Source organism: Lepidochelys kempii, chromosome 2 (assembly GCF_965140285.1).
Source record: "Lepidochelys kempii isolate rLepKem1 chromosome 2, rLepKem1.hap1, whole genome shotgun sequence".
NCBI lineage: Eukaryota > Metazoa > Chordata > Testudines > Cheloniidae > Lepidochelys > Lepidochelys kempii.
Window position 1 is genome coordinate 183,011,881 of NC_136381.1, and position 23,099 is coordinate 183,034,979.

General features: G+C 42.5%; 1 protein-coding gene across 1 annotated transcript in view; it reads right to left on the bottom strand.

Moving 5' to 3' along the window:
- AVL9 (AVL9 cell migration associated) overlaps positions 1 to 23,099 on the bottom strand; it is a 71,898-nt gene that overhangs the window by 26,359 nt on the left and 22,440 nt on the right. The window contains exons 3-8 of the mRNA XM_073332959.2: positions 16,901 to 16,986; positions 7,254 to 7,325; positions 5,728 to 5,817; positions 5,257 to 5,323; positions 4,439 to 4,479; positions 3,183 to 3,221 (exon numbers count right to left, since the gene is read on the bottom strand). Coding sequence (XP_073189060.1) covers positions 3,183 to 3,221; positions 4,439 to 4,479; positions 5,257 to 5,323; positions 5,728 to 5,817; positions 7,254 to 7,325; positions 16,901 to 16,986 — 395 coding nt within the window. The remainder of the gene's footprint in view (positions 1 to 3,182; positions 3,222 to 4,438; positions 4,480 to 5,256; positions 5,324 to 5,727; positions 5,818 to 7,253; positions 7,326 to 16,900; positions 16,987 to 23,099) is intronic.

Genomic DNA, 23,099 nt, shown 5'->3' on the forward strand with positions numbered 1-23,099 from the left:
GAATTTCACTTCGATAAAAGTCCCCATAACATTTTTATTCAGATAAATATTTAAAGAGAAGGCATAACCAGGCATTTACTATACTTGGATGATTCAATCTTATACTGGTTGGTTGGATCAGTTTCAGAGGTGGTGAGAATGACTAGCTACAATCTTAATGATGGCTGAAGGTCATTTTTGCAATTCAATCAATCAATCTGGTCCTTGCTGATGCTCACTGTTGAAAAGTGGGAGTGATACCACATTGCCTTTAGCTGACTGGAGAACTGCCCTAGTCAGGCAGTCAGAACAGTTTTAAAAACCCATCCATGTGAAGGAATACCTCTTCTTCCCACACATGTCCAAAGTTTTGTTTGTGGCATGGTACATTATATATTTAAGATTAGTGCTTTCCATAATTCTAGTGTTTTTTTTCCTTTAGTTTGTCTGGGTGCACATTGACTCCCTTTCCCCCTGCAACAAGCCAGCAAATAATGTGATCCTGGAAATAAATATCCAAATGGCCACCATCTGGAGATGGTGTCTCAACCCAGCAGTAGTTGGAGTTTGAGACACGCTTCCTCCTACCTGTGGGACAGGCATCAACCCATGGATTAATGGGAGTTGAGCCACAGAACAAAAGGCATCTTTCTGATCAAGAATGGGTGGCATTATTGGGCATACTGGCTTAGTATGTTTAAGGTCTTTGACTGTACAGGTTTCCCCACAACTATTCTGGAACCTTAGCAGCTGTTCAGAAGCAGTACAGGAAAACAGTGTGCTCGCTCTCTCTTTTTGAAGATGCCATGGTTCACTTTCTACTTCTAAATTCAGAAAGAATTCTCACATTATTCAATAGATGTCCAGCTTTTTCAGACTAGACTCATGTGTTTGAGTCATTTGAGCATGCCTGGGAAAGCTTTTCTCTCCACTTTTCCTGTGAATGTGTCTCTTGTGGTCTGTACACCTTCAGAATGGAATGATAGCTCAGTACTAATGTAACTACAATGTTTAGCTGTAATTATGAAATGCTACCATAATCAGTTTTTAAATCAAATAGGCAAGGCAGTTTCTAAAACATTTCTTGTACCAATGTAAAGTGAAACAATTATTTTTAATTCTAATGTTTAACATATTTGTAGTAGACTTTTGAAATATTTGGGAAACTGTTCAACAGACCAGTGTAAATGTGGAAAGTGAAACAAACCCCACCCCATCATTACACTGAGATTACTGAAACTAAATGTTTTATAACACACAATAAATGTAGGAGTTTATATATGTAATTTTAAACTGACAGGCTTTTTGGTGTACTCTGAGACTGTTGCTAAGATTACCATGTGGCACTGCTACTCACATTTTTGGAATTAAACTCAACACGTCAGCTTTGGCAAATGAAAAAGTAGACAATGAGACACTGGTATCTTGATCATGCAATCAAGCCTGGTAGGGCACATGCCTTTGCCTTTACATAGCCCAGAGGAAAGCAGTGGGGCTTCACTTGGACAAAGGAATCTATGCTACTGAATCCAATTGCAGGGTTTGGGCCTGAATTGCTTAAAACACCCAAACATCACATATGGCCACTAATTCTCATGTTCTTAAGCAGTTAGTTATTTTAAAACTAGAAATATCTATTTAAAAAACTACATTGAAAGAATGTTAAAGTAACAAGGCTAAGCAATGAAAAAAAATAGTATAAAATGCTCCAGTTAAGGTTGCACATCAAATCTTAGTTTTACCCACTTCTATGAAGGCATTTCCTGTCTAATTACGCTTTCGTGTTTCCCAAAATACTTTTTCTACAACTTTAAATTACTCAAAATAAATCTAGTTAAAATGGTGGCAAAGCTCCAAAACAGACACTTAAACCAGTTTTATCCTTGCTTATATTGGTTGACCTTGAGTCATTAAGTTACCAACTGAAGCAAAAATCTATATAAGCAAGGGTTAAACTGGTTTAAGTGTATCTACATTAGAGATTTGAGCTGATTTGACTAGATCAATTTTTTAAATTGATTTAGAGAAAATAGCACGCTCTTTGTACAGAAAAGGCTTGAGGATGTAGAAAAAATGTGGTATTATATCTGAGTAATTATAAGCTATCACAATGCATATAGGGCAGAGTTAAGGTTGTGCATGCAATCTTAATATACGCATTTCTTGACATCTCAGTTATTTTGTGCAACCTTGATAAAAACTGTGCTCACATCTGATTTGTTGATATTACTTCCTGCCCTTCAATGAATGATTTTTTTGTAGTTGTCCTATAAAGGCAACTACAAGTCATTTCTGTCAAGGAGATGAACTCTTATAATTTAGCTTATTCACTGGGGGAGCAAAGTAAGATGTTTACTTTTAACATGAAAAAAAAACATTGTAGGAAAAAAGGATCCCTGTGGTCACGTATTTGTGAGCTGATATTCAGTCACTTTACTGAAAGATCTTGACCCAACATTTGAATTTACAAATTGGTACTCTCTTGTTTCTATTTCTTATCTGTTTGTACATGTTCCAGATTCCTCTTAAATTGCCAAGACAGAACCTCTTTTAGGCAGTAAGACAGCCTGAAGAAAAATATAATTGAGACTTACACTTCTCTGTGGATTTAAGTTAGGATGACTTATTTATTTTAATATTTATTTTTATTGACTGTGAATCAAAGTTAACATGACTAGAGAGACATGAGTTTGGATACTAAATATATATTTCAGATAAGTATCCATACAATTCACAAAAATCTAAAACTTGAAAAAATCTAAAGCTTGCTTCCTTTGGTATTTATATTACTATTTGTTTTATGTTTAAATCAAGTTCTATTTTGCTGGACCTTATGCACCAAGAATTTTCACTCTGCAATGGTGAGGGCACTATTTAGGTCCTGATATTAAAAACTGTTACGAAAATTTCCCTACCCAAGCAAACCAAATCTTACTTGCCTTTACTCTAGAGTACCTGTCAATAATGGAAAAAATTAATAGTGTGTGAGAAGAATTTATACACCAGCACACACACAGAGCAGTTAATCAAGGGGATAAAGTTTTCCAGTTTTATTTATACCTGCATGTAAATATACTTGAGCATTGGGTTTTACTCCAGACATATTTAGTGTAGTGTTTATCTTTCACTAACATACACTCTATAGAGTCATATAAACAATTACATCTCCATTTCAATCCTCCCCTTCATCCCACAGACCCTACCTTTTTCTCTAGAAGAATCAATTTAAAAAGAATTAAGATCTGCAAAATAAGAAGGGAAAATTAACATGGTGAGTGACTAACAAACGGGGGGAAAAACACATTTACATGTGTGCACACGTGTGTAATACACATAAGATCATCTTTCATTAAAAATGTTTCCCTTAGCTATTTCATTGGCCGGGAACGGCAAACCACAGCCACTGGGAGGTGCGGGGGGCCGTGCCTGCGGATGGTCAACGTCAGCAAAATGTTTCGCTTCCTGCAATTAGATTACCCTGATGGGGCACATGCGGCCCACAGGTTGCCCACCACTGCTCTAAGCATTCCTAATTCCCACAATTTATGCAGTAGCCCAGTGATTAGGGCACTTACCCAGGAGGTGGAAGGCCTGGTCTCAAATCCCCCTCTGCCTGAGAGAAACAGGGACATAAAACCCAGTTCTTCACCTCCTGAAGGAGTGCTCTAACCACTGCACTATGGTATATTCTGAGGCAAGTTTCTCTCAATCTCTACTACTGAAGTTGTTCCACTTCACATAAAACAACAAAATATTCATTCAGCCATAGAGAGAATGAGAATGACTCTATAGTCCAGCAGTTAGGGCACCAGCCCAAGATGTAGGAGAGCCAGGTTCAAGACCTTGCTCCTATCAGGCAGAGTGGGGATTTGAACCAGAGTCTTCCACATCCAACGTAAGTCCTCTAACCACTGGGATAACAGGTTTAAGTGGGATGGCACCACCATTTCCTACTCCTTGGTGTATGTGGGGGTTTTTTTTGTGGGGTGTTTTTTTGTGATATATGCATAAAGTGAAGAGTACTTCAAACCTGCCTACTTCTAGTTCGGGAGATACTTCTAGTAGGGGAGGGAGAGAATCCCTAACAAGGGTAGGACCAATAGAGCAGGTTGCTACACCTCCTTCCCCACAACTCCTGGCAAGGAAATATGGGCAGTGTGTAGTGGCAGGAAGGGTGAGTGGCTGGAACATATCTCCAGATGGTATATGGTCCCTCAAACAACAACTCCCAGGTTGCATCAACCTGCATCTGAGGCCAGAAAGTCCCAGGAGGCTGTATCTAGCTCCTTAGCAGCACCCCTTAGGTACAGCAGAGAGCCTGGACCTCAAAATATGAAAAAGTGTGTGTGCGTGTGTGCACGCGCTTAGCTGTCAGTTGCTCATCATGCAACCTACATTTTTACCATGTAAAAAAAGCATGCTGCTGGTGTACTTTATTAGGCCTATGAAGAAAGCGTACCTTGTGTCTAAACTGAAGGACAAGATCTCGAGGAGACAGACCTAAAACATTGAGAACAAATCCATTAGTGAAGCATTGCAAGGGTATCAACTCCTATCTTCCTGTCCCCCATTTTTCTATTGACCAAATTACATAAGCTAAAGTGACACACAATATTTTCCCATTCTCATGGAAAACATGCTGGTGATTTCATTAAAAGAATTCAAACCACCTTCCCTTCCTTCTAAGAATGAGAGTTGAAAGTAAGATGGAGACTCTGCATTCCAGAAGATGGCTATTTATTGTCATACTGAAGCCAAAGCATTTCACTATGGGAGCATTTGATTAAACAACAACTTTTATTTCTCTTTCTAGATCACAATTCTTCCTATGGTATGTGGAGCAAAGGATGTATGGGGAGATTTTTCAAGGCATAAAGGGCAGTTAGGTGCTCAACTCCCTTTGGAAGTCAAGAGGAACTGGGTTCCTAACTGCCATTTATGCCATTGAAAATTTCCTCCACAATTAAAATTTTCAAAAAAGCATAGTTTTCAGAAGGAGCTGAACAGCTCACTCACTAAATGTATATCATATCAAGAGGCATGACTGAACTATCATGGATTACAACCTAAAATGAGATCCACATTATGGAAAAACAGATAAAGGGTAGTTTACCTGAAAATTATTTAACTCCATAAATGAAAGGGAAAATAATAAAGTCCCATGCAGGCACAAAAACCCATGGTGCTAAATTTTAATGCACATAAACAAACTAGTTTAGAGGGAATGATTTGACTGATATAACATTATATATTATTGCTTGTAAAAACGTCCCTTACCAAGATAAACTTGTGACCCCTCCAGTGTAGTTCCGCCCAAAGAGCTATTCATATGCTCATAAAGTTCCTGTAGAAGTTAAATAAAAAATACTAATGGCATATGAATACCACATCCGATTAGTAACACCTGTTCTAAAAAGCTACCCAAGGGACCAGAATAAATAAATAAAATTTGTTTCAAAGAGATGGACAGACCAAAGAACATTTTTGCTTATAACCGGGTTGTTACTTTAAGGGTGTCATTGAAGATATTGTTTCTAGATATTTTACTAATCAGAAATCTGTTCCTTTGTCAGATTCACAATAGGATAATATATTATTTCATGTAATTATTTAAAATAGCTGAATAGAAGTATCACCTATAAAAATGCAATACATATAAGAATACATTGATTAAAAATGTTTATAACTTAAAATCTATAGTCATACACAAGGGGCATTATACTGTATTAGTATATACTGAAAAGTTACCTTAAGAATTGAAATTTGTGAGAAGTCTTTTTCTTCAAAATAGGCATGAGTAATGAGCTGTAGCTTTGCTTGAAGCAATCCATACAAAGGCTTGTGAGACAGAGAAATGGACATGTTATGTCATGAATAAAAGGCAGATGAAAAAAGCATGTTTGTTGCTCGTTTCCAGTTCCAGTGTCCTTCCTCCATATCCCCCAACTGTCTTTATGTTCTAATACAGATAGATGAAAGTGTAATTTTTAAAGACAAAAGCCCTCACTGTGCATTTTAATTAGGTAACAATTTTATCTTGTGTTTCATTGGCAGATAGTGCATTATCACTCAATATCCTGCCAGTAGTGTTGTGGGGACAGAATAAGCGGGAACTTCCCTGCTTCGTCTTGCTCATGCAGTTGAATTCATCTCTCAATAAAGAATTCTCTTCTTTCCCTGTAAAGTGTAGTTGCATAGTCTGAATGTAAAAAGCAGCCTGCATCGCAATGTAGACTCCCAGATAACTGAGAGCTACACCTAATGTATTCTGAAGACACGTCATATTCCACATAACATACTACACTCACCCTAGAAAGAAGCTTCATTTCACAGTTGTCCATTGTTAGGTTTTTCATTATCTGATAACTTAACTAGTAATTTTATAGTGTATAACTCCCACCCTCCACCATAAGTATCATCACCATGGATATATCTACACTTCAGTTGGAGGTATGGTTGCAGCATTGGCTGGCATACCCATGCTATCTTAAATCTAGCTAGTGGTGAAGACATAGTAGCATGGGCTAGCAAAGTAAGTACATACCCAGGGTGCCCAGCATGCTTCTACAGCCTGCACTGAAATCTGTGCCATCATGGTGTCACTATTTTTAGTCATAGTAGCAAGTCTAAAGCTAGCATGTATACATCAAATCATGCTGCAACCACACTTCCAATTGCAGCATGGACATACACTGAATGGAATATACAATTACTGACAGGCTTCCTGGAACAATTATTAAAAATGCAAATAGATCATATCAAGACTCACGATAAAGTACATGCATTTTTCCATGCAGTGGTGTTGTAGTCATGTCAGCCCAAGGATGTTGGAGAGACAAGGTGGATGAAGTAATATCATTTACTGGACCAACTTCTGTTGGTGAGAGAGACACGCTTTTGAGCCACACAGAGCTCTTCTTCAGGTCTGGAGAAGGAACTCCTAGTGTCACAGCAAAAGCTGGGAGTACCTTTCCCAAACCTGAAGAGCTCTCTGTGGCTCAAAAGCTTGTTTCCCTCACCAACAGAAGTTGGTCCAACAAAAGATATTACCTCACTCACCTTGTCTCTCCAGTTGAAGGAGTTATAATAAAATTTGAGTGCGTTGACCTTCTAACATAGCTGTGATTTCAGTGCTCATTTTGTTACATTTTAAAGTGTTTCTAACAAAGAACATTTAAAATAATGAAAGTTTCCAAACAAAAATTTGTCAAACCTGTTTTCTGTGTGTATTCTTTAAAAACAAAAGTTTAAATATTTGTTCGTCACTCTCTTACCAGCTGACTTAGAACACAAACACTTTTCTGTACTGTTTCTCGGGTGACATCTGCTTGCCGCACTTTCAGTGCCTAAGAAAAAAGTATTACAATATTTTTACATATATGTATTTTTAAAATTATTTTTAAAGCCCGTTACCAGAAAACCACCACTGATCGAAAACAAAACCCAGAATGTGCTATTTGAGAATGGGCCTACCCAGTGACATACAAATGACATTTTTAATAAGGTATGCAACAACTTTTTAGATGACAGAAAAAAAGATTTTTTTCTAATGTACAGATTGTGATTAATAAACCAAATACATTTTTTTGCCAAATACTAGTAAGCCAAATATAATGAAACCTGAGACTATACTAATACATATCTAACATTCCTACTGAAATCAAAAATCCATTCTTCTATCTTTTGTAAGAAACTCCTCAGTGACAAAGTCATAAAAATCTAGTAAGCTGCACAAGTACCTAAGCAGTTCCTTTTCGATGGTCAGTGAAACCAAGCTGGACAGGTGTTTGCCACTCTGGGTGTTCTATGTGAATGTCTAAATGCGTTTTAAAGTTGAAAAAAGACCTTTCCACTGTGGCTGCAGAGTAGGGAATAATCAGAATTAAGGTAGCCAATTTTTTGACCTTAGAGAAGCAAATTTGTAAATCCAGCATATGAATAGTTCTATACAAGTCAAATGTACCTTTCTCTTGCCACTGTTCTCATTTGTACACAGCTTGGAATACAATCTACTAATGTAAAAAATATTTGGATAAGATGCTTCTTCCAGAGATTCGAGAGCATTAACCAGAAAATGTGTCTGGAACTCCTTGAATTGTTTTGGATTCAGCAACTGTACAAATTAAAGTTTCTCTACACTTTCAAATTGTACCAATAACTATTATCTGACATTGTCAACAACCTCAAAGAAGAGACATTTATACATTGCTTGGCCTTCACTTGCTCTTTTTTCCCCTCAAGGTTCACATGCACCTAACTCTGACACCTCTTTCCAAAACTCATCAAAAATTTGTTGCTTTCGACTAATAGGCTTGACCATCTCGGGAGTCTGCTGAATACAAAACCCAATATCATACATCTTGGTTTGAAGAACATGAAACATCACTTCTGTCACTTCAAACGTTGTTGTAGAGGCAAAGGAGAAACACAAACTGAAAATTATCAAGCAAACCCATGGCTGAGTGAAAAGACTGATCATCCCAAGCTACTGGATTCTGCACCACACTTTTGAAGAGTTCGGTCAGAGCGTCTCTGCCCATTTTACAGTTTGTACAAGCCTTGAATGAAAATTCCACCTTGTGGTACAAACAGAAGGCTGTCTCTGTTTAACTAGGTTTCCAAGAAGTTCAGTCCTTTGAAGATTGAGAGGAAAAAACTAGATATTCCTTCTAAATTTTTGAAGAAAATCAGTCTGCTACTGTTTGCTGCAAAATTGAGGACAAGATTTAAAAAACACAGACATAGCAATGAACAAAAAGTGCACAAAGAAACTTTTCATGAGCACGTTTCTGAGGCCTACCTATGTCACCTGCCATTACTGCTGCACTGCCATATGTCGGAGCTACAAACCTTGTCAACAAATTTAGACTTCTGGCACACAGTTTCAACATGCTGGCAAAGTCAGCTGCAGTTTGATTGTTACTAATGTCATTAAGAGCAACAAAGTGTTCCGTAACATCACTATTCTTGGTCACATAATGCAGTACAGTCAAAAGCTGGACTTATTGGGACTATCTGACGTTCCATCAAGTAAAATAGCAACAAATGGTGTTTCCTCAATTTCTTTGGCAATGGCATTAAGTTGGGTATTACTTACTGCTTTGATGAGGTTATTCTGAATTGTTCAATGTTCCAGAAAATAAAGTAGATGGTTTCCAAATGCTTCTTGAGTAAAGGATCTAACTCCCTGACTAATTCTAAGGCTTCTACATAATTGCTATGATTCAGGGAGTCATCCGTTTAGTTATCCCTAAAAAACACAAGCTCTTGTTCTATGAGGTTACATAAAACACAAATTAGTCTTTGCAAATAACACAATAAAAAGACTGTCAGAATCAGGCTGTCTCACAGCACTTCTCCACAGCTCATCTAACTGAAGATCAGTGCAAGCTTGTCCAAATGTTCGTAACTGTATACATCCTGTATAGGTGTTGCTGGCTACTAGTGACAACCACAAGCTCTATAATGGTTCTTTAGGTTGTTGTATCCTGCCTTGTTCCATACATTCTTTTCATTGATGAAAAGTAGACAGGGTCAGTAGTATAGCTTGTTTGTTTTCACACACTCACAGATCCATTCACAATTATACACAGCTTCACAGAAATACAGTTTCAGATCACTAATTGCAATTTTGGTTTGGGCTTCCATTATTTATAATGTGTGTTTCTGTTGTAGTCTATTGCACTAAATGAATTATTGAACAAATTTGGCACAAAACTTTCCATCCTGATGAGGAGTTAACATTGCTAGTTCTGTTCAATCACAGATGACACAATTCTACACTTGCATGCCTAAGCTAATTTTTCCAGTGCACAGCTGGTCAGGAAGTCAGCTGCCTACAGTCAGGTTGCCTAGGCAATGTGATGTAACTCGGAGCACTGCACGCCTTGCCAGCAAAACAAGACAACAGCCAACATGAACAGACTAATTACATACAAGGCTTTCATATGCTTGTAGAATAAAACATTTTTTGTGAATTCTGAGGCATGCAATGCATGTGCTGCATACATAGACAGCATGCCACTCCGCCTAGTTCATTGCTGTCTATGGCCCTCCCCCCATGTTGCTGCCACTGAAAATTCCATCGACTTCAATGGTGCAGTATCAGACCTTAAGGCAATATGCTTTACAACACTACAAATAGTCAGAACAATTGGTCACAGTTGTTCTTAACTCACTGCACAGACAGTAGTTGCAAACAAAATCATAGGGAATGTCTACACTACGAAATTAGGTCGATTTTATAGAAATCAATTTTTAGAAATCGATTTTATACAGTCGATTGTGTACGTCCCCACTAAGAGCATTAAGTCGGCGGAGTGCGTCCTCAATACCATGGCTAGCATCGATTTACGGAGCGGTGCACTGTGGGTAGCTATCCCACAGTTCCCGCAGTCTCCACTGCCCATTGGAATTCTGGGTTAAGCTCCCAATGCGTCATGGGGCAAAAATGTTGTCGAGGGTGGTTTTTGGTACATGTCATCAGTCGCCCCTCCCTCCCTCCCTTCATGAAAGCAACGGCAGAAAACCGTTTCGCGCCTTTTTTCCTGGGCTACCTCTGCAGACGCCATAGCACGGCAAGCATGGAGCCCGCTCAGCTCACCGCAGCTATTGTGAGCATTGTAAACACCTCGTGCATTATACTGGAGTATGTGCAGAACCGGGCTAAGAGACGCCAGCACAAGGACGATTGTGAGGAGGACATGGACACAGACATTCCTGAAAGCACGGGCTGTGGCAATTGGGACATCATGGCGGCAGTGGGGCTGGTTGATACAGTGGAACGCTGATTCTGGGCCTGGCAAACAAGCACAGACTGGTGGGACTGCATAGTGTTGCCAGTATGGGATGATTCACAGTGGCTGCGAAACTTTCGCATGCGTAAGGCCACTTTCCTTGAACTTTGAGAGTTGCTTTCCCCTGCCCTGAAGTACAGGAATATTAAGATGAGAGCTGCCCTGACAGTTGAGAAGGGAGTGGCAATAGCCCTGTGGAAGGTTGCAATGCCTGACTGTTACCGGTCAGTAGGGAATTAATTTGGAGTGGGCAAGTCTACTGTGGGGACTGCTGTGATCCAAGTAGCCAATGCAATCACTGACATTCTGTTAACAAGGGTAGTGACTGGGAAACGTGCAGGTCATACTGGATGACTTAGCTGCAATGGAGTTCCCTAACTGTGGTGGGGCAATAGACGGAACACATATCCCTATCTTGGCACTGGACCACCTTGCCAACCAGTATGTAAGCCGCAATAGGTACTTCTCAATGGTGCTGCAAGCACTTGTGTATCATAAGTGACATCAATGGGGGAAGGCCAGGAAAGGTGCATGACGCTCGCATCTTTAGGAACTCCAGGCTGTTCGAGCAGTTGCAAGAAGGGACTTACTCCCCAGACCAGAAAATTACTGTTGGGGATGTTGAAATGCCAATAGTGATCCTTGGGGACGCAGCCTACCCCTTGCTCCCATGGCTCATGAAGCCGTACACAGGCAGCCAGGACAACAGTAAGGAGCAGTTCAGCTATAGGCTGAGCAAGTGCACAATGGTGGTAGAATGTGCCTTTGGATGTTTAAAAGCTCGCTGGCTCTGTTTGCTGACCAAGTTAGACCTCAGCGCAACCAACATTCCCATTGTTATTGCTGCTTGCTGTGTGCTCCATAATATCTGTGAGAATAAGGGGGAAGATGTTTATGGCGGGGTGGGAGGTTAAAGCAAATCGCCTGGTGGCTGATTTTGAGCAGCCAGACACCAGGGTGATTAGAAGAGCACAGCTAGGCACGCTGCGCATCAGAGAGGGTTTGAAAACCAGTTTCATGACTGGCCGGATACGGTGTAACAGTTGTGTGTTTCTCCTTGATGCACACCCACCCCCTTTGTTGATTTTATTTCCGTGTAAGCCAACCACCCTCCCCCCTTCGAAATAAAGTAACTATTGTTTTGAAACTATGCATTCTTTCTTTATTAATTAAAAAAAAAAGTGAGATAACTGACCAGGTATCCTGGGTGGGGTGGGGTGGAGAAGGAGGGAAGGACAAGGGCACATTGCTTATTGTAGCCACACTACAAATCAAAACTGTTTGAATGACAGCCTTCTGTTGCTTGGGCCATCCTCTGGAGTGGAGTGGCTGGGTGCCCGGAGCCTCCCCTCCAACCACGTTCTTGGGCGAGGAGGATATGGAACTTGGGGAGGAGGGCAGGCAGTTATACAATGGATGCAACGGGGGTCTGTGCTCTTGTTGGCTTTCCTGCAGCTCCAACAGATGCTTCATCATGTCCGTTTGCTCCCCCATTAGCCTCAGCATCGCCTCCTGCCTCTGCTCATCGTGGTCACTTAATGCTTTCCTGGCCTCTGCCACTGAATGCCTCCATGCATTAAGCTGTGCCCAACTGGTGCGGGAGGACTGCATGAGCTCGGAAAACATGTCATCGTTTTTTTGCCTTCTAATCTGCGATAACCTCAGAGACAGAGATGATAGAGGGAGCATAGAAACATTTGCACCGGGGGTGGTGGTGTGGGGGAGATAAAAAGGGAGACTCTTTCACAGTGAATCAAGCAATTCACAGCAGACAGCACATGTGCTTTAGGTACAAGGTCGCATTTTGCCTTTTATTATTGAGCGCCTGCCGGTATGCTGACACATCACACATGGTTGGGCAACAGAATTCAGTTTCCAGGCAGCCATGTTAAGCCTTTTGGTACACGGGGTTGGCTACTTATGCCTTCATAACATGTGGGAATGGTTTCAAACTGCAGTGCCATCCTTTCCCATAGCAAGCAATGCCAGTTGGGTTTGCCATTTAAATGGAGGGGCTGCAGTTTTTGGGTGGATGTACAGCACACACCTCCCCCCACCCAACCGCGTGGCTATTCTCTGGGATGATCCATTTTAGCCAAGCGCAAACAGCCCAGCATGAACGGGGTCCTTTTACTGTTCCCTTACAAAAATTCCCCTATTTCAACCAGGTGACCATGAATCATATCAGTCTCCTGAGGCTAACCTGGAAAGACATAGACTGAATGTTGCTTGAATGCGACCAAAACCCAGGACCATTCACTGCCATGCTTTGTGCTGCAACGATTCCAAACTACTTGCTACTAGCTTGGCATGGTAAAGTGTCCTATCATGAAGGACGAAAAAAAGGCAGCCCTCCCCAGAAATCTTCTGCAAAGGCTTTCAGAGTACCTCCAAGAGAGCTTCATAGAGATGTCCCTGGAGGATTCCCATTCCATCCCCAGACATGTTAACAGACTTTTCCAGTAGCTGTGCTGGCCGTGAATGCATCCCAATTCTTCAGGGCAAATCAAACATTAAACACTATTTCTTTTAAACCCTGTACTGTAGTTACAAATGTGCACTCACCAGAGTTGCCTTCTCCAGTTTCAGGGTCAGGGATCCCGCCTGGGGAGGGTATTGGCTCCAGGGTGATGAAAAGGTCTTGGCTGCCAGGGAGAACGGATTCACCACTTGCCTGCTGTGCCTTCTCCTCCTCCTCCTCCACAAAATCCTCCACACTGTTGCGTAAGACTCCTCCCTTGCAGGTGTCCACGGACAGTGGTGGGATAGTGGTAGGTTCCCCCCCAGAATGGCATGCAGCTGATCATGGAAGCAGAATGTATGGGGCTCTGACCCAAGCAACCGTTTACCTCCTTTGTCTTTTGGTAGGCTTGCTTCAGCTCCTTAACTTTCATGCGGCACTGCTGTGTGTCCCTGTTGTAGTCTCTCTCCACCATGCCCTGTGCGATTTTGGCATATATATTAGTATTTCTTCTTTTTGATTGCAGTTCGGCTTGCACAGATTTTTCTCCCCATACACCAACCTGATCCAGTGTCTCCCTTTCAGTCCATGCTGGAGCTCGTTTTCGATTCTGGGGGGACTGCATGGTCACCTGTGCTGCTGAGCTCACCATGCTGACCAAACAGGAAATGAAATTCAAAATTTCCCGGGGCTTTTCCTGTGTACCTGGCTAGTGCATCAGAGTTCAAAGTGCTGTCCAGAGTGGTCACATTGGAGCACTGTGAGATAGCTTCCAGAGGCCAATACCGTTGAATTGCGTCTGCACTACCCCAAATTCGACCCAGCAAGGTCGATTTTAGCGCTACTCCCCTCGCCAGGGAGAAGTACAGAAGTCGATTTTAAGAGCCCTTTAGATTGATGGAACGGAGTTGGTTGTGTAGACGCGTTCATTTTAAAATCGACCTAACGTGGCTAAATTTGACCTAACCCCATAGTGTAGGCCAGAGCACAGAAATGTTAAGCTGAAAGGGACCTCAAAAAGCCATCTAGTCCACCCCTACTCCCCGATGCTGAGGCAGGACTAAGTATACCTAGACAACCTCTGACAGGTGTTTGTCAAACTTGTTCTTAAAATCCTCCAAAGATGGGGATTCCACAATCTCCTTTGGCAACCCTTATAGTTTGAAAGTTTTTTCTAATATCTAACCTAAATCTCCCTTGTTGCAGATTAAGCCTGTTACTTCTTGTCCTACTTCTAATGGATAAGGAGAACAACTAATCGTTGTAACAGCTCTTAACATATTTGATGACATTTATCAGGTCATTCCCCTCAGTCTTCTTTTCTCAAGACTAAACACACACAGGTTTTTTTAATCTTTATACATCAGGTTTTTTTTAAACCTTTTTATCATTTTTTGTTGCTCTCTTCTGGACTCTCTCCAATTTGTCCATGTTTCCTAGCATGTGGTGCCCAAACGTGGACACAATACTCCAGGCTGACCTTGACAGTGCAGAGCAGATTGGAACAATTCTCTCCTATGTCTTACATATGACACTCCTGTTAATACACCCCAGAATTACATTTGCCTTTTTTCACAACTGCATCACAATGTTGTTGCATATTCTATTTGTGATCCACTGTAACCCCCAGATCCTTTTGTGGGATAGTAGTTCCTAGCCAGTTTATTCTCCATTTTATAGTTGTGCATTTGATTTTTCCTTCCTAAATGTATAACTTGCACTTGTCTTTATTGAATTTTATCTTGTTGATTTCAGAGCAATTCTTCAATTTATCAAAATCATTTTGAATTCTAATCCTGTCCTCCCAAGTGCTTGCACCCCTCCCAGCTTGGTGTCATCTGAAAATTTTATGAGCAGAGTCTCCACTCCATTATCCAAGTCATTAATGAAAATATTAAATAGTACCGGACTTATAACAGATCCCTATGGAGCTCCACTAGATATACTCTCTCAGTTTGACAGTGAACCATTGAAAACTACTCTTTGAGTATAACTTTTCAACCAATTATGCAACAACTTTATAGTACTTTCAGCTAGACCACATTTGACTAATTTGCTGAGTATTACTGAGATGCTATGCACAGTCTTTGGTACTGAAGACTGTTGAAAAGGCACCAGCATAAATAGAAGGCAATGGGATGGGGAAGAAACAGATGATTTGACAAGCAAAAGGCCACAACCTCTCCCTCCTCCTTCTCTGACACAATACCTATACAAAGGGACCAGTTGAAAAGCTTTTGCCTGGAAAGAGTGTGTCATGCTCGGGCATTTTCTTCTAGCCAGCTGTAAATGGAAGTGGCAACACCTGTGGCGTCAGCTACTCTCTCAGCTAGAAGAAATAGTTCTAACATTTATCAGCAGGGCTAGAAAGGGTAGAGACAGAAATCATATAGTCAAATGATTCTCTTATACTGTACAAAACAGCAACAATGTGGATTACAGCCCACATATCTACCAAAGAGCCAGATTGGGCAGAATTCTGAAGTTGTTGCTACATAAAACACATATTGCTTTATATTCCACTTGTTCCAAAACAGTTCAATTTAAAATCTATTTACCCTCTTAGTGGTTAGTAAACAGCAGAGACTGAAATCAGCAGTATAACAAAACTAAGTTAAAACAACCATACAGTTAAATACAGACAGACTTTAACCACAGGTTACCACAATAAGGCCCTATTGCACAAATATTGAATAAACCAGAAGCAATACAAAAATAATAATAATAAAATTGCAATTATGCATTTAATATTGTACAAGAACAAACAGACTTTAACGGAATCCAAATGTGATTGGGGGACAATATAAAGTACACAGCATGTCATTTAGCACTTCTGAAATAAAAGTTATCCAGAACTCCCTCTAAAAACTATTAGACATTCAAGGTTGTTGCATGTCATTGGAAAGGTTATTATACATATTTTAAAATAAGTGTGTAATAACATTAGAGAATAATTATAACTACAAACATTTATAATGTGCCCAACACTTTTTAAAATCTTGGCACGTTGCACATATATCAGATCAAGTACAAGACAATTTCCCCAAAGAGAGTGGGACAATACACACTACAACCTCCTTACTGGGCCCTTGCAGCCCCAAAATACTTCCCTGAAAATCTAATTGGTCTGGACAATAGAGAACCACATTTAATGGAAAACCTGTGCAAAGGAGAATTTTGATCCACCTTGAAAATTTACTTTTTGCAAAGGAGACCAATATCTTTTCTGGAAATAAAGGAGTTACATGAAGGAAGAATTTGTGTCTGTGCAATAGACAATAGAGGTACCCAAAGATCTTCTAAGGGCTGCTACTGGAATAATTTAAACCTGCTTTCAGCACTTCCCTGGCAATATAAATTCTTAGCTAGTCTGACAGATTCTTCCAGCTTACTTCAGCTTCTGGGAGCTCTTGCTTGGTAGATTCGCTGTAACCAAAACATATAATGGGATGTGTAGGGAGACTGACATGGACCACAATGATCCTGGTGGTGAAAGGACAGACTTCTTCAGCTCTGAAGGTGCCTACTCTGCAGATTCATAGGTTTCAAGGCCAGAGGGACCATTCTGACCATTTAGGGTTGATCTCTTGCATAACGAAGGTCATATAATTTCACCCATTCATTTCTGCAATTTTACTCTTGCATATTTGCAACTATAAATTACCTTGGCTTCAATCTGCCTATAGCAAGAGACACCGTATATTGTGGTTCGATCTCCACATCTTGGTGGCAAGTGGAAAAACACAGTATCTAAGAAAGGAGAGAAAAAGCTTCATCAGCCACCAACAGAATGATATATCAACATTTTGTATTTTCAGCTCTGTAGTCATCTTTTTCAACATTACTCTCATTTACAAAAGCCTTACTCAAGAAATTGCACTTTCTACCAGCTCTACCCTTTTGTAAGTAGAGCTGAAGTCTTTTTGTCTAAACCTGTGACCCAACTGCTCAAGTAACTACTAAACAACTCACTTTGTCTCCATACAAAGGTGCCAAATAAGCAATATTTATGCTATGACGTGACCAAGGGCATTAAAAAAAAAAAGAGCTTTTCATTATAACCTATAGGATTTACTTCAAAGCTATACAGTGTTTAATAATTATGCAAACAGATAGATATACTACTGCCACTAACTGTTAATTCAGGGGTTCTCAAACTGGGGGTCACGAGGTTATTACATTGGGGGGGTCATGAGCTGTCAACCTGCACCCCAAACTCTGCTTTGCCTCCAGCATTTATAATGGTGTTAAATATATAAAAAAGAGTTTTTAATTTATAAGGGGGGTTGCACTCAGAGACTTGCTATGTGAAAGGGGTTACCAGTAAAAAAGTTTGAGAGCCACTGTGTTAATTGCTAATTTACAGATACAGCAAAGGCAAAGCAGTCATTAGAAGAATTCTGTTTTGCAGTTCACAACAACATTTCACTATGAAGCAAACCCTGTCTTGAGAGTGACTAAAATTGGTTACTGACTTTGTAATAATGAAATGAAACAGAACTGTACTTAAAAATATGGAGTAGTCTCTTGAGACAAGGAGTTAGGTACTAAAAATTGTCAGTCCCTTTTATAGATTTCACTACATTCTAAAGAGATAGGCTAGGGGTTTAGTAGAATTTTTAATAAATGTCTCTCCAAGCCAATAAACAAGTAGCCTAATTCCCCATTTCATGGAACCCTAGTAACTCCTACACTGTGAATTACTCATAACCTGCACAGGAAAATCAGGCCCAATATGTTATAGTAAATTTACAGTAATCTTAATTTGAAATACATTTGGTAATCCCAAATGAAATCTTTAGTGTGTTTCTGGCCATAAAACTCAAGGATATACACCTCACCAGGTTTAGTTGCTTTGTTGCTATGCTAGCTTTGAAGCAATCTCTCTTACTTCAAAATATGCATTAATGACCTGTTGCTGTGGTAATGAAATGACAGAAAGTCAACTATTTAGCTTTCATGCATAGGACTGTGGCACTGAGCCAATGTAGAAACAACTTCACTCACCTGCTCCTACTTCCTGCTTTAGAATGCACTCAGTAGATCATTTGATATTTAATTATACAGAAATGAAACAAAGTCAGGACCCAACACAGAGTCAAGGAGTGGCCTTTTACTGATGCAAAGATAAATTCTTTTGATACAACTCCTATACTTTTGCTACCAATTCCAGATGAAATACCTCTAAAATTTAGAGGGTCAGACAATTTTCATTAGAAACATAACAAAACCCTAACTAAAAGTAGTATCAGGGTATTTTTGTGGATTTTACAATTTCTTCTTTTTAAAAATTTTCTTCTCCCCTGTTGCTGTGCAGAGGAAAAACAGTGACTCATCTTCTCATAACTTTTGTTCTTCGAGATGTGCTGTTCATTCCAATCAGGTGTGTGCACGCCGTGTGCATGACAGCCAGAAGATTTTCCCCTAGCAGTATCCATAGGGTCGGCCTGGGCACCCGCTGAAGTTGCGCCTTCATGGCACCTAATATAGGGCCCTGCCAACCCAACCTGACCCCCCCCCCCATCAGTTCCTTCTTACCGGGTACCCTGACAGAGGGGTAGGATGGAGGGTATTGGAATGGACATGAACAACATATCTCGAAGAACAACAGTTACGAGAAGGTGAGTAACCGTTTTTTCCTTCAAGTGCTTGTTCATATCAATTCAAAGCAGGTGAATCACAAGCCCTTCAGGAGGCAGGGTCAGAGCTGTCCACCAGCTAGAATACCGCTCTACCAAAGGCCATGTCGTCTCTGGCCTGCTGGGTAATCGCATAATGTGCAGGGAAAGTGCGTATTGCAGACCACGTTGCTGCCCTGCATATTTCCTGGGTAAGAACCGGAGCTAGGAAAGCTGCTGAAGAGGCCTGCACCCTGGTGGAGTGTGCAGTGATTGGAGGGCTCGCACCTGGGCCAAGTTGTAGCACTGTCAAATGCAGGACATGATCCACAACGAAATTTGTTGGGAAGAGACTGGAAGACCCTTCTGTCCGCCACAGCCACAAATAGTTGAATGGACTTCCGGAATGGTTATGTTCTTTTAATATAAAAGGCAGGGGGTCTGAAGATATACAAAGAATGAAGCCTCTGCTTTCTGCCCCTCGAGTGTAGCTTAGGATAGAACACTGGAGGAAGATGTCCTGGTTGATGTGAAACTGGGAGACAACCTTTGAGAGGAAAGCTGGATGTTGCCCGAGCTGAACCTTGTCCTTACAGAACATGGTGTAAGGGGGCTCTGATGTTAGGGCCTTGAGCTCAGACACCCCCCTGGCTGAGGTTATTGCCACCAGAAATGCCACCTTGTACGAGAGGTAGAGCAGGGAGCATGTCGCTAGCGGTTCAAAAGACAGCGCCGTCAATCTGGAAAGGACCAGGTTGAGGTCCCAGGCTGGGACCGGCTTCCTGACTTGCGAATATAGCCTGTCGAGACCTTTGAGGAAATGGCTGACCATAGGGCTGGCAAAGATTGACCGGACCTCTGAGCCTGGATGGAAGGCAGAGATGGCAGCCAAGTGAACCGTTATTGACAACATGGACAGCCCCTGCTGCTTGAGATGGAGAAGATAGTCTAATATAAGTTGCACAGAGATGAGTGTCAGGGACGAATGATGCTGCGCCAACCAGATTAAAAATCTCTTCCACTTGGCAAGATAGGTAGCCCTGGTGGAGGGCTTTCTACGGCCAAGGAGGACTTGTCTAACTGGGTCCGAGCAAGAGAGCTCCGTTGGGTTAAGCCATGGAGCTTCCATGCCATGAGATGCAGCGACTCAAAGTTTGGGTGCTGAAGTTGACCGTGATCCTAAGTTAGTAAGTCCGGGAAGAGCGGCATGGTGACTGGAGCTTCCAGGGACATTTCCAGGAGCGATGTGTACCAGTGCTGGCGAGGCCAGGCTGGGAATATCAATATCACCGAAGCTTGTTCCCTCTGTATCTTGAGGAGCACCTTGTGAACGAGAGAGATAGGCAGAAACACGTATAGGAGACAGCCTCCTCCCATGGGAAGGCTGAATGTGACCACGATGGAACCTGGGCTGTGATTCCGGAGGGAGCAAAACTGCTGGCACTTCCTGTTGTGTCACGTGGCAAACAGGTCTATCTGGGGAAAACCCCACTGATGGAAGATTGAGTTTGCAACATCCGGGCGAAGGATCGACCTGCTGAGATAGTCCACCAACTCGTTCTGTACTCCAGAGAGGTATGATGCTTTCAGATGTATCAAATGCTCTACACAGAAGTCCCGCTTCCTGGTACAGGGGACAGAAGCATGCACCAGCCTGTTTGTTGATATAAAACATTGCCGTGGTGTCGTCTATCATAACTGATACACATCTCCCTGTCAAAGTGGGCTCGGAAAGTCTGTCATACAAGGCACACCGCTCTCAACTCTGACACTGATGTGGAGAGCGAGTTCCGCCTGAGACCAGAGGCCTTGTGTCCTGAGGTCTTCCAAATGTGCTCCCCAGCACCAAGGCTGACGCATCCATCACTAGCGAGAGAGACAGCTGGGGGATGGTGAAGGGGACTCCTACACATACTACCTGTGGGTCAAGCCACCACAGGAGGGAGTCGAGTACCGGGCAGGGTTACAATCCTGTCGAAGCTGTCCCAGACTGGCTGATACACTAACACTAGCCATAACTGAAGAGATCAAAGTTTGAGTCTGGCATGCTGTACTACATAGGTATAAGCCACCACATGTCCCAGGAGTTTCAGGCAATTCCTCGCGGTGGTGGGGAACTGCCTGAGACCTTGTATGGTGTCGCCGAGGGACTGAAGCCTTGCTTTCAGGAGGTATGCCCTGGCTTGTGTTGAGTCCAGTACTGCCCCTATAAACTCTATCCTCTGGACCGGGGACAACTTTGATTTCCCCTCATTCAGAAAGAGGCCCAGTTTGTCGAACGTTGTTCTTTTGAAGTCGACTTGTGCCTCCACTTGAGACCTGGAGCGGCCCTTGATGAGTCAGTCAGTCATCGAGGTACGGGAACACCTATACCTGCCGCCTGCGCAGGAACGCAGCCATGACTGCCATGCACTTGGTAAACACTTTAGGTGCTGCCGACAGGCCGAATGGAAGGACTGTAAACTGGTAGTGGGTGTTGTTCACCACAAACCTGAGGTATTTTCTGTGGGACAGAATTATTGCTATGTGAAATTACGGGTCCTTCAAGTCGAGAGCGGTATACTAGTCTCCTGGATCTAATAAAGGGATGATGGAGGCCAAAGAGACCATGCGGAACTTGAGCTTCGTCATGAACTTGTTGAGTTCTCGCAGGTCTAGGATGGGCCTGAGCCCGCCTTTGGCTTTCGGTATTAGGAGATACCGGGAATAGAAACCCTTGCCCGTCTGCTCCTGAGGAACCTCTTCCACTGCCCCTAGCGAAAGGAGCAAGTGCACCTCCTGTATAAGGAGTTGCTCGTGAGAGGAGTCCATGAAGAGGGATGGGGAAGGAAGGCAATGGGGGGGGGGCACAGAATTGGATGGAGTATCCCCTCTCTACCGTGCGGATCACCCAGCAGTTCGAAGGGATACGGGACCATGTACAGTAGAAAAGGGAAAGGGAAAGGACGAAAAGGTGAGGCAGGGTAGATCCAGTTCTTGTTCTGGTGTGCCGTCCTCAACCACACCTTCAAAAGGCCAGTTTGGGGCCAGGGCAGCTTGGGTTGGCCAAAGCCCTGGCCTGAGGATGAGTGTGGCCTCTTCCTGACTCCCCTATTCCTCTTCCGGGAACCATATGGTCTGTTTTGCTGGTAAAACCGCAGAGGAGGCTGCGGCCTGAAGTGCCTGCACTGTGTAGCAGGGGGATGTATGCCCAGGGATTTGAGGGTGGCCCTCAAGTCTTTTAAACTGTGAAGTTTCCTGTCTGTCTTTTCAGAGAATAGGGCCTGACCTTCAAAGGGGAGTCCTTCGTGAGGGAGTCCAGAGACCTGAAGCCAAGAGGACCTTCTCATGGCCACCACGGTAGCGATGGTTCAGGAGGCCATGTCGCCACCGTCAAGAGCCAGCTGCAAGAGGTCCTGGAAATGAATTTGCCTTCCTCCACCAAAGCATTAAATTCGGTGCAGGAGTCTGGTGGTAATAGCTCATCAAACTTGGCCATTGCTCCGCAGGTGTTAAAGGAGTACCTACTAATAATGGCATGCTGGTTTGAAATGTGGAGCTGTAAACAACCGATGGAGTAGACTTTCCTCCTGAACAAGTTCACCTTTTTCACCTCCTGATTTTTAGGGAAGGGTCCCTGAAACCCATGATGCTCCCTTTGGTTTGTAGCATCCACCACCAAAGAGTTGGGTGGAGGATGAGAATAGAGATGCTCATATCCCTTTGAAATAGCATCTCTCATTTCTCTTAGCTGTAGGGGGCAAAGAGACCGGAGTGTGCCACAAAGTTTTTGTGGTCTCATTTATAGACTCGATGAGTGGGAGCGCAATATGCGAGGGCCCAGAGGGGGCAAGGATGTCCACCATGGAATCAGCATCCTCTACCAGTTGCTCTGCCTGGATCCCCAGGTTCTGGGCCACCCTACGCAACAACTGTTGCAGAACTCTGTTATCCTCCAAGGCCAGGGTTGTTGAAGTGCCCTCAACGGCCTCATCTAGGGAGGACAAGGATGATAGCACCGGCCCATGGCCTTGGTCACTGCCCTCGACACCAAGATGGTCACACTGTTTGTTAGGTTACTCTATTGCTGGTGCCAAGGTGGTGGGTGCCGGCGCTGAGGTCCGAGCGGAAGGCGGAGGTATCAGCATAGTCTCCGGTGCCAGCTGCTCTAAGGGGGTGAAGGATGCTGACACAACCGACACTGACCTGGATCTTGAAGCCTGGCTCTGACCCTGGGCTTGATGATTGGACTCCCTGGGCCTAAAA